The sequence below is a fragment of the Copidosoma floridanum genome, unplaced genomic scaffold (genome assembly GCF_036245765.1).
Source record: "Copidosoma floridanum isolate Cflo_tuat_1 unplaced genomic scaffold, Cflo_Japanese_pri ptg000013l, whole genome shotgun sequence".
NCBI lineage: Eukaryota > Metazoa > Arthropoda > Insecta > Hymenoptera > Encyrtidae > Copidosoma > Copidosoma floridanum.
The window spans coordinates 9518235-9530472 of record NW_028321890.1 but is presented as its reverse complement, the minus strand read 5'-3'; the positions used below and the strand labels follow the sequence as shown (position 1 = coordinate 9530472).

The 12238-nt window shown below is 34.7% G+C and overlaps 1 protein-coding gene across 1 annotated transcript in view; it reads left to right on the top strand.

Moving 5' to 3' along the window:
- The window catches only part of Cad87A (cadherin 87A), a 70930-nt gene extending 59232 nt beyond the window's left edge, over positions 1-11698 (top strand). The window contains exons 15-24 of the mRNA XM_089591347.1: positions 38-337; positions 462-706; positions 1441-1734; positions 2036-2233; positions 2333-2555; positions 2660-3201; positions 3807-3982; positions 4349-4711; positions 9618-9834; positions 11301-11698. Coding sequence (XP_089447473.1) covers positions 38-337; positions 462-706; positions 1441-1734; positions 2036-2233; positions 2333-2555; positions 2660-3201; positions 3807-3982; positions 4349-4711; positions 9618-9834; positions 11301-11411 — 2669 coding nt within the window. The 3' untranslated portion in view covers positions 11412-11698. The remainder of the gene's footprint in view (positions 1-37; positions 338-461; positions 707-1440; positions 1735-2035; positions 2234-2332; positions 2556-2659; positions 3202-3806; positions 3983-4348; positions 4712-9617; positions 9835-11300) is intronic.
- The last annotated feature ends 540 nt before the right edge of the window (positions 11699-12238 follow it).

Here is a 12238-nt window from a genome sequence, read left to right as displayed (position 1 = left end):
TCACTTATTTCACGAAGATTTTAAACAAACTCTGTAGGTATCGTTCGAACCAGTCAAGTTATCGACTTTGAAGAGACGAAACAGCTGGAATTCACTGTGTTTGCGTACGACACGGGAGTCCCGCAGCTGAAGTCGAGTGCAAAGGTCGCGGTGACGATAATCAACGTCAACGACGAGGATCCTAGGTTCGAGAAGAAGTCGTACAATGCCACGGTCAAGGAAAATTCACCCCCTGGTACGCGCGTCACGCTGGTGAAAGCTGTGGATACCGATGAAGGTCCTTTCGGCGAAGTCACTTACAGCCTGATTGGAGAGCACGCCTCTGACTTCAACATCGGTACGTTTGACTGTTGTTTTGTCGTGATGAACCACTCATGAAGTTGGGTGTTGTTTATGTGACTCCTGCTTTTATGCGCATGATGTTGAACCAACTGTTACCATGTCCCCGTCGCTCATTTAAGGCCACGACAATGGAGAAATAACAGTCGGCGGTGCAACGGTGCTGGATCGCGAAGTCGTACCCGAGATAACAATATCGGTTTTGGCGAGCGACAGTGCACCGGTGAATTCGCGAAGGACAACATCGGTACCCGTTGTCATAAAACTCGTTGATGTCAACGACAACCGGCCTATTTTTACACAGCACAGTTATCGAGCTTCGGTCGCTGAGAACTTGTCCGTCAATCCACCAGCTCCTATACTGCAGGTATGCAATTTTTATCAACTGAAAGCGTACAGGTATAACATTTTTCAAATAAAAAAGTGATAGGAAACGTAGAACATTTTGTTGTTTTAACTCATATACAGACCAAAATAGGGATGTTTCGTAGGCTAAAATGGACGTTGTATAATTTTTTAAATATTTTTTCACATAGTTACAAAATCTTTGTACAACTTATCATAATTTTTTCATCACATTAGTACCAATTATAACATATTCGTTTAATAATTTCCCAAAATGTATAAAATTTGTCATTAATATTGGTGTTTTTCACATGCAGGACTTGTACTTTCAGGCATTTTTTCAAGCAAACATCTGTTGTATGTAGTTTTTTTAGCAACTTAATTATTGTATGAATATTATAAAATTGATTATGTAAAGTTAAAAACAAACACAATATCAGTTTTGGAAAATCAGCTGACAATTTCTTATGAGAAATCAGCTTTTTTTATCAACAGTGAGGGGTCCTTAATTTCGAAAGTGCACTTTATTTTAGTTGTAAAAAACGATAAATGCTTATTTCACCTACGTGTATTTCGACGACATCTCGGTGCAGCGACTATTCATTATTCCAAAAAGCCAATCACGAGTCAGTTCACGTTGCCTTTTTTTTTACTGCTCTGTAATTTTTCTTGAACTTATATCAGTTTTTCTTGAAAATATTCTATATAATATTGGATCATCAGAAAATTGTTAATACAAGCTGTTGTTTCGAACAGGTACGAGCTATGGATCACGATGAGGGTCTTAACGGAGACGTGTGGTACAAAATAATAAAAGGCAATGAAAATGGTTCATTCAGTCTCAACCCAGAAACTGGAATTCTGTACCCAGCTGTATCTCTCTTGGGAAGAGCTCAATCTTACAAGATCAAGGTGGAAGCGAGAGACATGGCTGGCCAAGGACCACACTCCGACACTTGCCACATTTACGTTCGCGTCATCCCCGTGAATCAGCACAAGCCAGAGTTCATCATGCCAGAGTTACCCAATGCGACGGTGGAAGTTCCAGAGGTATAAGATTACTTTTGTTCGTTATTTTAGAGATCACGTTTTATCTCCCAACATCTAATATTTGTCATCGGTTGGTGTTTCAAACATAAAAATGGCCAATGCTTTATTGGGCATTGATTAATTTTTTGTAAAAGTTGTAACATAATTTATAGAAAGGTGAATGTCTCAATTATCCATCATTTTTCTATACATCTACATTTTTTCAAACATGACATTCACCTTACTGTTCAAATGAGAAACAGTATCGCGAAAAGATCGTGTCATTGGACGAGGTGTAAATTTCAACAATTATTATTTTTAGAACGCAGGAGAACCAAGCTACTTAGTCATGACGGTAAAAGCTCTTGACCGAGATTCTGGGGATAACGGCAAAGTCAGTTACCACATGAAAGTCGGAAACAGAAACGTCCAAGAAACTGAAGAGTTTTCAATCGACCAAGATTCTGGAGAGCTCCGCTCGAAGATAATACTCGACCGTGAAACCAAAAGCAAATTCGAGGTAGGTAGTGGGACATTTTTTTTTTTGATCCATAATAAAAATAGTGCCAGTACTGAATGCTGTTGTAACACTCGATTGGATTTAACCCGTACTTTCCAGCTCGTTCTCGTGGCAGCAGATCATGGAAGTCCAACGGCTTACGAGACTCTTCGTCTGCTGACGGTTATTTTGATCGACACGAACGACAACGTGCCCGAATTCTTCGAAGATTACCACTTCGACGTTCCAGAGAACCGCCCGAAAGATTACTACGTAGGAAAAGTCACTGCCGAAGACAAAGACGAAGGGAGGCACGCCAAAGTTTATTACTACATAAAGTCTGGTGAGCAGAAGATGTATTTTTAGGATTTTCGTATGGGATTCAAGCCAGTAAATAACAAAAATACAAAGTTGTTAGTTTAGTAAGGAAATGACCAATTTTCACAGGAAACGCAAATCATTCCTTCTACATCGACAAGTCGGACGGAAGCGTTTACACAAACTGCTCGTTCGATCGGGAAAAACGAGAGAGTTATCTCTTGACTGTGCTCGCAGCCAACGACCCGGACCTCTACATCGATCCACGGGATAGCGATCGTGGACGCAAAAACCCGGAGCACGGCTACGTCAACATCACGATAAAAATACTGGACGAGAACGATAATCCGCCGAGCTACGAGAGGAGCGCCTACTTTGCTGGGGTCAATTCCATGGCTAACATAAACGAACTGGTGACCAAGGTGACAGCTTCGGATCCGGATCTCGGTAAAAACGGGACCCTCCAGTATTACGTGGCTAGCGCCAATCTTTACAAGTACGGCTCCAGCAAACCGAGTGGCTCGATCGTGCCGAGTCCGTTCAATGTCACGCAAGATGGAAAACTCGTTACCAGCGGCTATATGGCGGAATACAACCAGGATCGATTCATCGTTGAGATTGTGGCCAAGGAAATCGCTTCGCCAGAGAGATTTTCCGTAGCTAAAGTTCACGTGAGTACCTCTGAAGATGAATACAGCTGTGTGTTTGTAAAGTATGGCGTGCGTATGTCTCCGAGAGTTCCAAACATCCAAACATAGTCAAATTGAATAGACTTTTTTTGTTAAAGAAGCACCTCTTAGCGAATAAATTACTTTTGTTTTATTAGATGACACCGGTACAAATGGGTGGAGAAAGTTGAAACTTTTTGATTCCAAACAGAAATAACTGTTTCGAATATTTTGGCCAAAAGTATCGAAACATCGCAGTCAAAGACTGATGTTTATGACTTTCCTTCTTGTAGATGAATGTTAAAACCTCTTTTATTTTAGCTACGAAAAAAAGGTTATGGACATTTTAACCATACAAGTGTTTTAAACTTTATCATCCATTTGTGTTATTGGCATCAAACAAAAAAACTGTGTTATGTACTTGTAAGAAGATTTAAGCTAATTGAAAAGAACAAAAAAAAGAAAAACATTTAATTTCTATTTGAGTTATCTAATTAGGTTTTTAGTAGATACCTAAAAAACTTTGTTGTACTTAAAAAAATTTGCTTGTTTTTTTTTCAACATAGCTTCATAACTAGAAATGTATGGAAAATGGTGTTTTTATACAGGTTTGGGTCTTTGAACCAAATCAGCTCATCAGGGTTATACTCTCAAGGCCACCAGAAGAAGTTAATCGAGAAAAGGACGAAATTATACTAGAATTATCAAACGCCACTCAAAGTCGTGTAGTAGTTGATGACATCCGTTTTCATGTCGATTTGTCTGGCCATATTCGTCACGAGTGGTGAGTTCATATTTCAAAAATCAAATTTTAAGCTTGATTTTTGTCATTTCAGAATAGTTTTAAGTACTCTTTGCCACTATTTTATTATTCTTGAGCCCTGTTTGAATAATGTGTGACATAAATAATATTATTGACAGTTCTTACCGTTTCAAATGTCGAAAAGCATAGTAGTTTTCCGTTAGTGTGATTTGATTTGCTTTGTAAACTTTCCATATAAAATTTCATAAACTTGAGAAATGTTGTAAACAATATTGATCTTTTACTTACGTGTTTCTCTAACTAATTCATTTATTTTAAAATAAATAAACTTACATACATTAGATTAATGTAAAAAATTATGGAACGCCCATTGCTTTTTTGTTTCAGGTGTGATATGTACCTCCACGTTGTGGATCTTAAAACCCAGACTATATCACCCATTCCTCAAGTTCTCAAAGTCATTGATTCAAAATACGATTTTTTGAAAGAATATTACACTGGATTTGCCATCGAGAACGTTGTACCTGCGTACGTCGGTGCTCAAGAAGAATCGTTTGACATTGCATTAGCCGCTCTCATTGCTTTGCTCGTGGTATTGTTTATTGGTGCTGTTACCGTGACTGCTGTTTGCTGTTGTCTCAAACATTGGGTTATCACTGTGCCGAGTGATATTCGCAAGAAGGATGGCCTTATAAAAAAGCAGATCATTGATGAGTTGAACACCACGGAAAATCCACTGTGGATCGAACAGTAAGTTCTAAAATTTATCTTTAAAGTTGTTTAAGGTGCGCTGTTGCGTGAGTAAAATCTATGATAGCGCAGTCAGTGGGGGATGAAATTCTTTCGATTTTGGTCGTGATTCTGTTGAACCTTGTACTTAGTTTTTAGTATTATAATTGGTGCGGAATAACATCCCGAATGATAATTAGAATTTCAGTGGCGGAAGCCTTTTTGAAAAAGTTGTTCTGGTCTTCTTTTTATTTAAGATCAGCTGGGAAGAATATAGTTTTCGTACGATGGGTACATGCAAAAAAATCTCTCCTAAAGGACGGGGTTTCTGTATGTTTGTGTCAAAGATGCGAATGTCCGTTGTCTTTCCGAAGGCGCAAACTCGTATTTGGTGCCCATGGGTACACTTTGCGCCCATGGTAAGATAATATTTTTATTTGTTGATATAAAAAATGGATAAGAACTGTAAAAACCGTTGTCCGTTCATTGGCTCAAAGTATTCTTATTCATGTTTCAAATCACCTTTTTTAAAGAAACATGTAAATTAGTTAAACTTGGAAAGTATCCAATTTTGTCAGTCATGTTACAGTAATAATAATGACACCATATACCATAGAGATAAAGATTAATTATAATTTCTTATTGACTAATATTTGCATAATTTTAAACGAGCACCAATAAAGTGGCATGATTTTAAAATTTTACACCCAAAACAATAATTAAACTTTAGTGGAATTCAACATGAAATATCGTGATTCAAATGAAAAAAAGAAAAATATTTTCAGAGAAAAGCTTTCTTAAAAGTGAAAAAATTAAAATAAAAACAAAACAAATGTATGCTTTCATAATCATTTCCTGTATGCCAATGATAAGTATCTAAATAGTAAAAGACTAAAGCTAATCATAATTGGTCACTAGATCATAGGATATGACCAATAATTATTACATGTATTTTCACTAGTATATTCGCAAATACTGACATCCATTTTCAACTATTAGGCCTTCAAAAATTTTTCTATGGAAAATTTAATTTAAAAAATTAATAAAATTTGGAAAAAAAACATTGATACGTTAATTTTCCTTTTCTTGTGTTTAATATGAATCAGTCAAAGAAATTATGAGATAAGACCGATCATCTACATACATTTTTTATACATTTTTTAGAAAAGTTTTTTAACGAAAGTCAACTTCTAATACCAAGATTTCAGAAACATTTTTCAAACACTCGCGTATTTTCAAGACCTAAAAAAACAATAAACGATACTACGTAGAAAAATATTAGTTTTTTTTATCTAGTGACGTACGGCATCAGGGCAAACACTTGATTCGAGTGACCTGCAAGGTATGACCCTGGTTGTATGCGCACCAACTGCAAATTTTATTTTTTCTATTGAGAGTGCAGTAAACGTCCAAAGGTATACTGCTAGAAAAATGTTTTTTACATTTAATAAATATGTGTTAGAAGCCAAGTTCAGAAATAATTAAAAAAATGAATTAAAAACTTACGTTCAATTTTAATTAAAAAAATTTTTAACTTTGTCTCTATTTTTTGAACTTAACATTTTTTGTATTAAAGTAACTTCAAGAAGTATATAAAATTAATAAGCTAGTGTAAGAATTATTTGTATGTATCAATACATACAAGTTATCATGGTCTGCATTGGAGATAAAATAAATATCTTTCAAAATTCATTAGTGTATGATGATGAATTTGTTAATATTTTATAAGCAGTAATGGAAATAATATTTTTAAAATATTTCATATTTATGAGATAAATTTAGTCTAACAGTTGTAACGTTTTTGATTTAATGATTACTATCAAAATTTTAAAGAAAATGTTAAATAATTGAAGTATTATAGGTAGATTATTACAAATTAAACTGTATAACATTGTTTGCAAGTAATTAAATTTTTGTTTGCTCCTATTTTTAGGGTTTTATAAACAGTTGATATCATTCATATAAGTGTAGTTATACTTTTTATTTGAATTGCATGATTTACTAATAACATAAAAACTTGACACAAGAATCTACAAAAATGTGTATACTTCCATAACGTTGAATTAATTTTTATATAAATTTATTTTTTCGTGTCTTAATATTTTTTAAATTAACTAAATAGTAACATTTTATTTAAATTCTGATTTTAAATATTGAGTAGAAACATTTTTTAATAGTGTAATATATAATATTATTATAAAAACTGTATTTTTTTTAGTTAGGCTATATAACTTAAATATATTTTCGTATTAACATTTATTAAATTGTATCTCAGTGTAATGTTGGTAAACTATCGTTAATACATTAACTACTTAATCATTTTTTTTTCCCTCTCATTCCTTCGGAATTTTCCATGTTGATTCAAAAGTATATAAAGTAGGAGCCAACGTACACATCCAAAAATAAGTTAATCACCTGTAAGTTTGCTCGTATAGCTGCAGCACAATGACCAACTATGATTCATGCACATGCACGCTGACCGGAAATGGGAAAATAATATTATTCCATACACGAGTAACTAAAAGCATTTTCAGAAAAAACCAGCAAACGCAAAAGTTTAACTGGGAACAGCTACACTGAGATATAATGCTACAATAACTCAGAGTTAACGAAAATAATATTAAATGCTAGAATTGTTACATGTAGTTGGAAACAACCCATGCATACATGCTACACTGTTAGCAAGTAACAACATTACATGACCGATAGAAGTATTAACTACGGTAACTTAGCGGAGCAACCTTATTCACTTTCAATTATCCGATTTTTACCGTTCGTATTCGCAGGCGAATGATGTACCGAGTAACCCTCTTTTTATCGCACTAACAATTTCATAAAACATTAACAGTAGTCTAATTTGTAATCTGGTTAAATTCTGTCATTTTTTCAATTGTAAAGGGAAACGGGAAAGTTATAGCCCTTTCCCCTTTTCGTGACTTAGAGATATCGAGAGAGAGAGTCTGCACTCCTGCCTCCAAAACCGGTAACGGAATTTCCGATTCCCCAGGGCACCACGAGCCGACTTCCTCTCCAACGAATAGCAGCGAAAAAAATGTTGACCTAAATTCGACCAGAAATTCTGAATTATTTTTGCAACATTATAATTAGTCAAAACTACCCGTAAACCAAATTATGTTAACTCGTGACAGGCGTTTTATCTTCGTTATTATCCTTACTATACAACTAAATAATAATAATAATAATAATAATAATAATAATAATAATTGTTATCATTATTGTTATTATTATTATTTAATTATTAATAATACAAGCATTACAGCAATAATATAACTATAAGTATTACAGCAACGGCTACCGTTACTAATGTTTTATTATTAATACCATTTGATATACGTAACACACCGACCGTTTAGGTACCGGAGCATTCAAGCGAAATGTTAAGCGATTTTCGCTGCTCTTTTTGCTACAAATTCGATTGAATAAACGAACAGCGCCTAGCATTAATATATATTAATAATATTGTATCTTAATGTGAATATTCAGTTGCGATGGAAAATCTGTAAAATTTGGATGTAAAAGGGAAAGGAAGGGCATGAACAAGTGAATCACCTTCCCTTCTCTTAACGCATGGAGGGGAGTGAGCCGGATATGGGAAGTACCAATTTCTGAGTGGCTAAACTAGAGCAGTTCTAGCCAATTAGATTTTCGGCTATTGTCTTTTCTTCAAAATTTTCCCCCGGCAAGCTTTCCTGCGTTTTTCGAGCCAGCGCGTGACCGAGGTCCGCTACTCCCTATAAAAAAGCCTTGAGGCCTCGAAAAGGCTCCCACTTTATTTTCACCCCTCGAACGGTAGACCGAGTAGTTGGAGTCCGCCTCTGCTACCATACGATCCTTCACGAGCGCGGTTCAATTTTGGTTTCGGACATCTCGAGGTGGTTCGCCGCGTGTATAAGCGTTTTCTTTTGAGACAAAAATAAGCGTTTAATATCTACTTTATTTTTTTAATTCGTCTTTTCCTTCCGGTGTGGCATAGGATCAACGCGCACACCATTACTCGCTACAATAGTGGTACCCGTGAAATACCGGGAAATAATTAAACAAACGCGTACACCATTACCCGCAACAGTATTGCTTCCCCAGGATCCACGGAAATTAAATAATCTATTGAATTGTGCGTAAAAACTAGAACAATACCTTTACTCGTAACGGTACTGGTAGTTTGTAGATCGCGAACGGAACACCATTCAGTACGCCGCTGCGGGTAATATGGACAAATCTTAGGCGCGCCGCTACCGCGAGTGAGTGCATCGGGGTGCTGCACAGCAGTCGCTTCGAGTCGTATCAAAACAGTCGTAGCCCCTTTTGCAAATACCGTATCGTTTGATTGAACTACCGTTTAGCTCCGCGTCACACCTATGCGCCCAGCGTGTGTCCCGAGTCATTAGGCGAGAGCTTGGACTCAAATAATTCGTCGCGCCGACGTAACATTAGAATAGGTATGCAAACTTCTTTTAAACTCCAAAATTTAATGTTTCAGGTTTTTTAAGTATAACTGTATAATAGTGAACAAGTTTACTATGTTTATTTACAATAATTTTCACATAATTTATGAATAAATTTCGTTTCGTAATTCGAAGTGAGTATTTTACAATTTGTAAAAAGTGTATACATTGTTAGAAAAAAGTATCAGATTTTAAATGTTTGTCTGTTTAAAATAAATCTTTATATACAGTACTTATTAAACTTGACAAATCAATTCATCAAAATCTACGAAAGTTTACGGAAATTTAATAAAATGCCTCTAAACTTCTCATTTTTAGGGTCATATTGTAATTAACATTGCAAAATTACATAATTCTATACTAGTTATTTTTAGAAATGTTCTCAAACTTCATCATTTTTCTAAAAGAGAAAAAAAGAAAGTAATGAGGTTATTCAAAATTAATTTTATTTTATGATGATTCAGAAAATTGAAGCTGTACGAGGAACAGGAATTGACGATGCAAGTATTCAGCGAGCCAGAAACCGGGCTTGCCACCGAAAGACGCGGCAGTAACATGAGTTTGGCGATGGGCGATACATCCCAAGACAATACTTACGCTACGATACAGCATCCACTGCCGGCCAACAGCAGGCACCGTTCATCGACGCCTGACTACACCACTCTCCCTGGAAATCTCAACGTAAGTCACTACAACAGCGCTTATCACGAGTAATTTCAATTAATTTTCCCGCTCGCAACTGTTAAAGTCACAAAAGTCATTCAAACACACAAGTGCGCGCGTGTAGCACAAGGTAGAAGCTTCTGGGATCGACTTTATGTTCATTTTTCGAAATCCAATTTTAACTTTGATACAATTTCTTTAAACATTTTAGACAAGTATTATGTCTACGTCTGCCATTATTACTGTAATATTATTAATTTTACAATTCTAAAGCCTCGAATAGAAATTTTGCCACGAAATTTTATTTTGCACATGGTCGCCAGGCATTTTCATGTAATATGGTAATCTAATCAATAATGTCAATAAACCACCAACTTGGGAAATATCACAGTTTTTGTGAAATTACCTTTACATATTGTAGTTATGACCTAATAATGAAATTAGATTATAAGAATGTAATAACTACAAGAAATAGGCTATAATAATGTAATATCTTGCTAGCTCCCTCTAGATCATGCGCATTTGCCGTAATTTCATATCTATACTAGATTTTTAAGAATGCCAATAAAAACTTGAAAAACTCATATAAAAATTAAAAATCATTCGTTACTAAAAACTACAAAACTGTTTTACATGAAAATTACTGCAAAAATTTATTCCTTTTTACCCCTAAGAAGTATACATCATTTATTCATTGCTAGAACATACGTGGGATCCACGTAGATTTTATATAAAAGTACTGATTTTCTTCGTTAATGTTACACAATATCTGAGGTTTAAAAAAAGTATTTTTCACTTTAAAAATGCGTCTCAAAATTTTTGTGTAGAATCAACGCTTCTTTTTTACAAAAGTATGCAATTAACAATAATAATAATTTATGAAAAAACTAATTCATCAGATACACTTGTTTTTCCATCGTCAAATCAAATGAGTTTTTCCATTATTTATATTAGTTTTTAATTTTTTATTGGGAAAACTATACGAAAATTACAAATTTTAAGTACTTATTAGATAGAAGAAAGTTATTCTAATTAATAAAGTTAAAAAACGTCGAAGTGTAATTTTTCAAAATCCTCAATAATTTATGAGGCTTCAACAATTTTCAATCGTTATATCAGTGTTTATAGTTTTTTGTAAAAAAAAGTTCTTTGAAGAGTTAAAAAAAAGTCAATTGCAAATTAAACTTTGTAAAAAGTTCTCTTAAAAATACCACACGATATTAGTAAATCCTGATTATCTTTAGATTTATTTTATTTTACTTTTTGTATGTAGTTTTAAATATATGAACGCTACAAGCCAATGATAATGCTGAATCAGTATTTTCTCTCAGGTTTTTTAACTGAGAAAGAGAGACAAAACATGATCAGTTTCTTCTAATTCGGGAAATTAATTACATAAGAAATAAGGATACAAGTTCATACAGGCCGTAAAAAGTACTGAGCTGATATTTATTTATACAACGAAAGTAAACCATAAATTTCAGATGTACGAGTCTGCAATGGGCTTTCAAGGTTCGACGTTCCAGCCAGCGACGCTATCTCAGTTGACCTTGGATCATGACGGTCAGCTCCAATTTGTGTCAGGCCTCGTTTAGACCACCACACTCGGGGGGTATCAAGCAACGACTAAGCGTTTGTCAGACACGCTTTTGTGAATATTTATGAAACAAACATACCCGACGTAAGTAGAAGAATGCAGTTAGAATACTAAGAAAGAAGATTATTTAATTTTCGGACATTCAAAATGCATGAAATAAGACCCCTAAGGTAGCTGACGTGAAGAAGCATTTTTTCATCGCTAACTTTGAGTATGTGATTTTGAAGGTATTATCCAATACTAAGAAAGTTTTTTTTTTTGAAGGTCCCGTATTTCAAATGTTTGTGTGTAAGTTCGACTAAGTATTTTATCATCGAAATTGTGTATTATGTATACAGCTCCCGGTTGAATGATTATTTTTATCAATTTAAATTAATAGCCGCTCCAAATATTATTTAATGGAATGTACCTTCATGAATGTGTAAACAAAAGTTGGGGACTCCGAGTCATACTGTTGCTGTAATATATCAAATGAAAGTGAACACTGTTAAATTGTAAACGGTACAACCACCGTAAAAGCGAGAAAGACAGACAGAGCTAGCTCCCACAGGTTGGATTGATGTCTTTGTGCAGTGTTTTTAAAAAATATTGCACACATCCTGGGCGACGTGCCGAAGCTATAGACCGAAGCGCACATATCGAATAAGTGATTGACGAAACATACATTACGTCGCAAAGTTTCGGAGGTGGCTTGTGCAATTCACCATTGAAAAAGTTGACAATAACAAAGAAGTAATGTGGCTAGTCTTCCGAGACGTTTTGGTTTCTAAATTACCTCATACCACATTAGTCACTAAGCCAATGTATTGCAAAACTTTTTTCCTG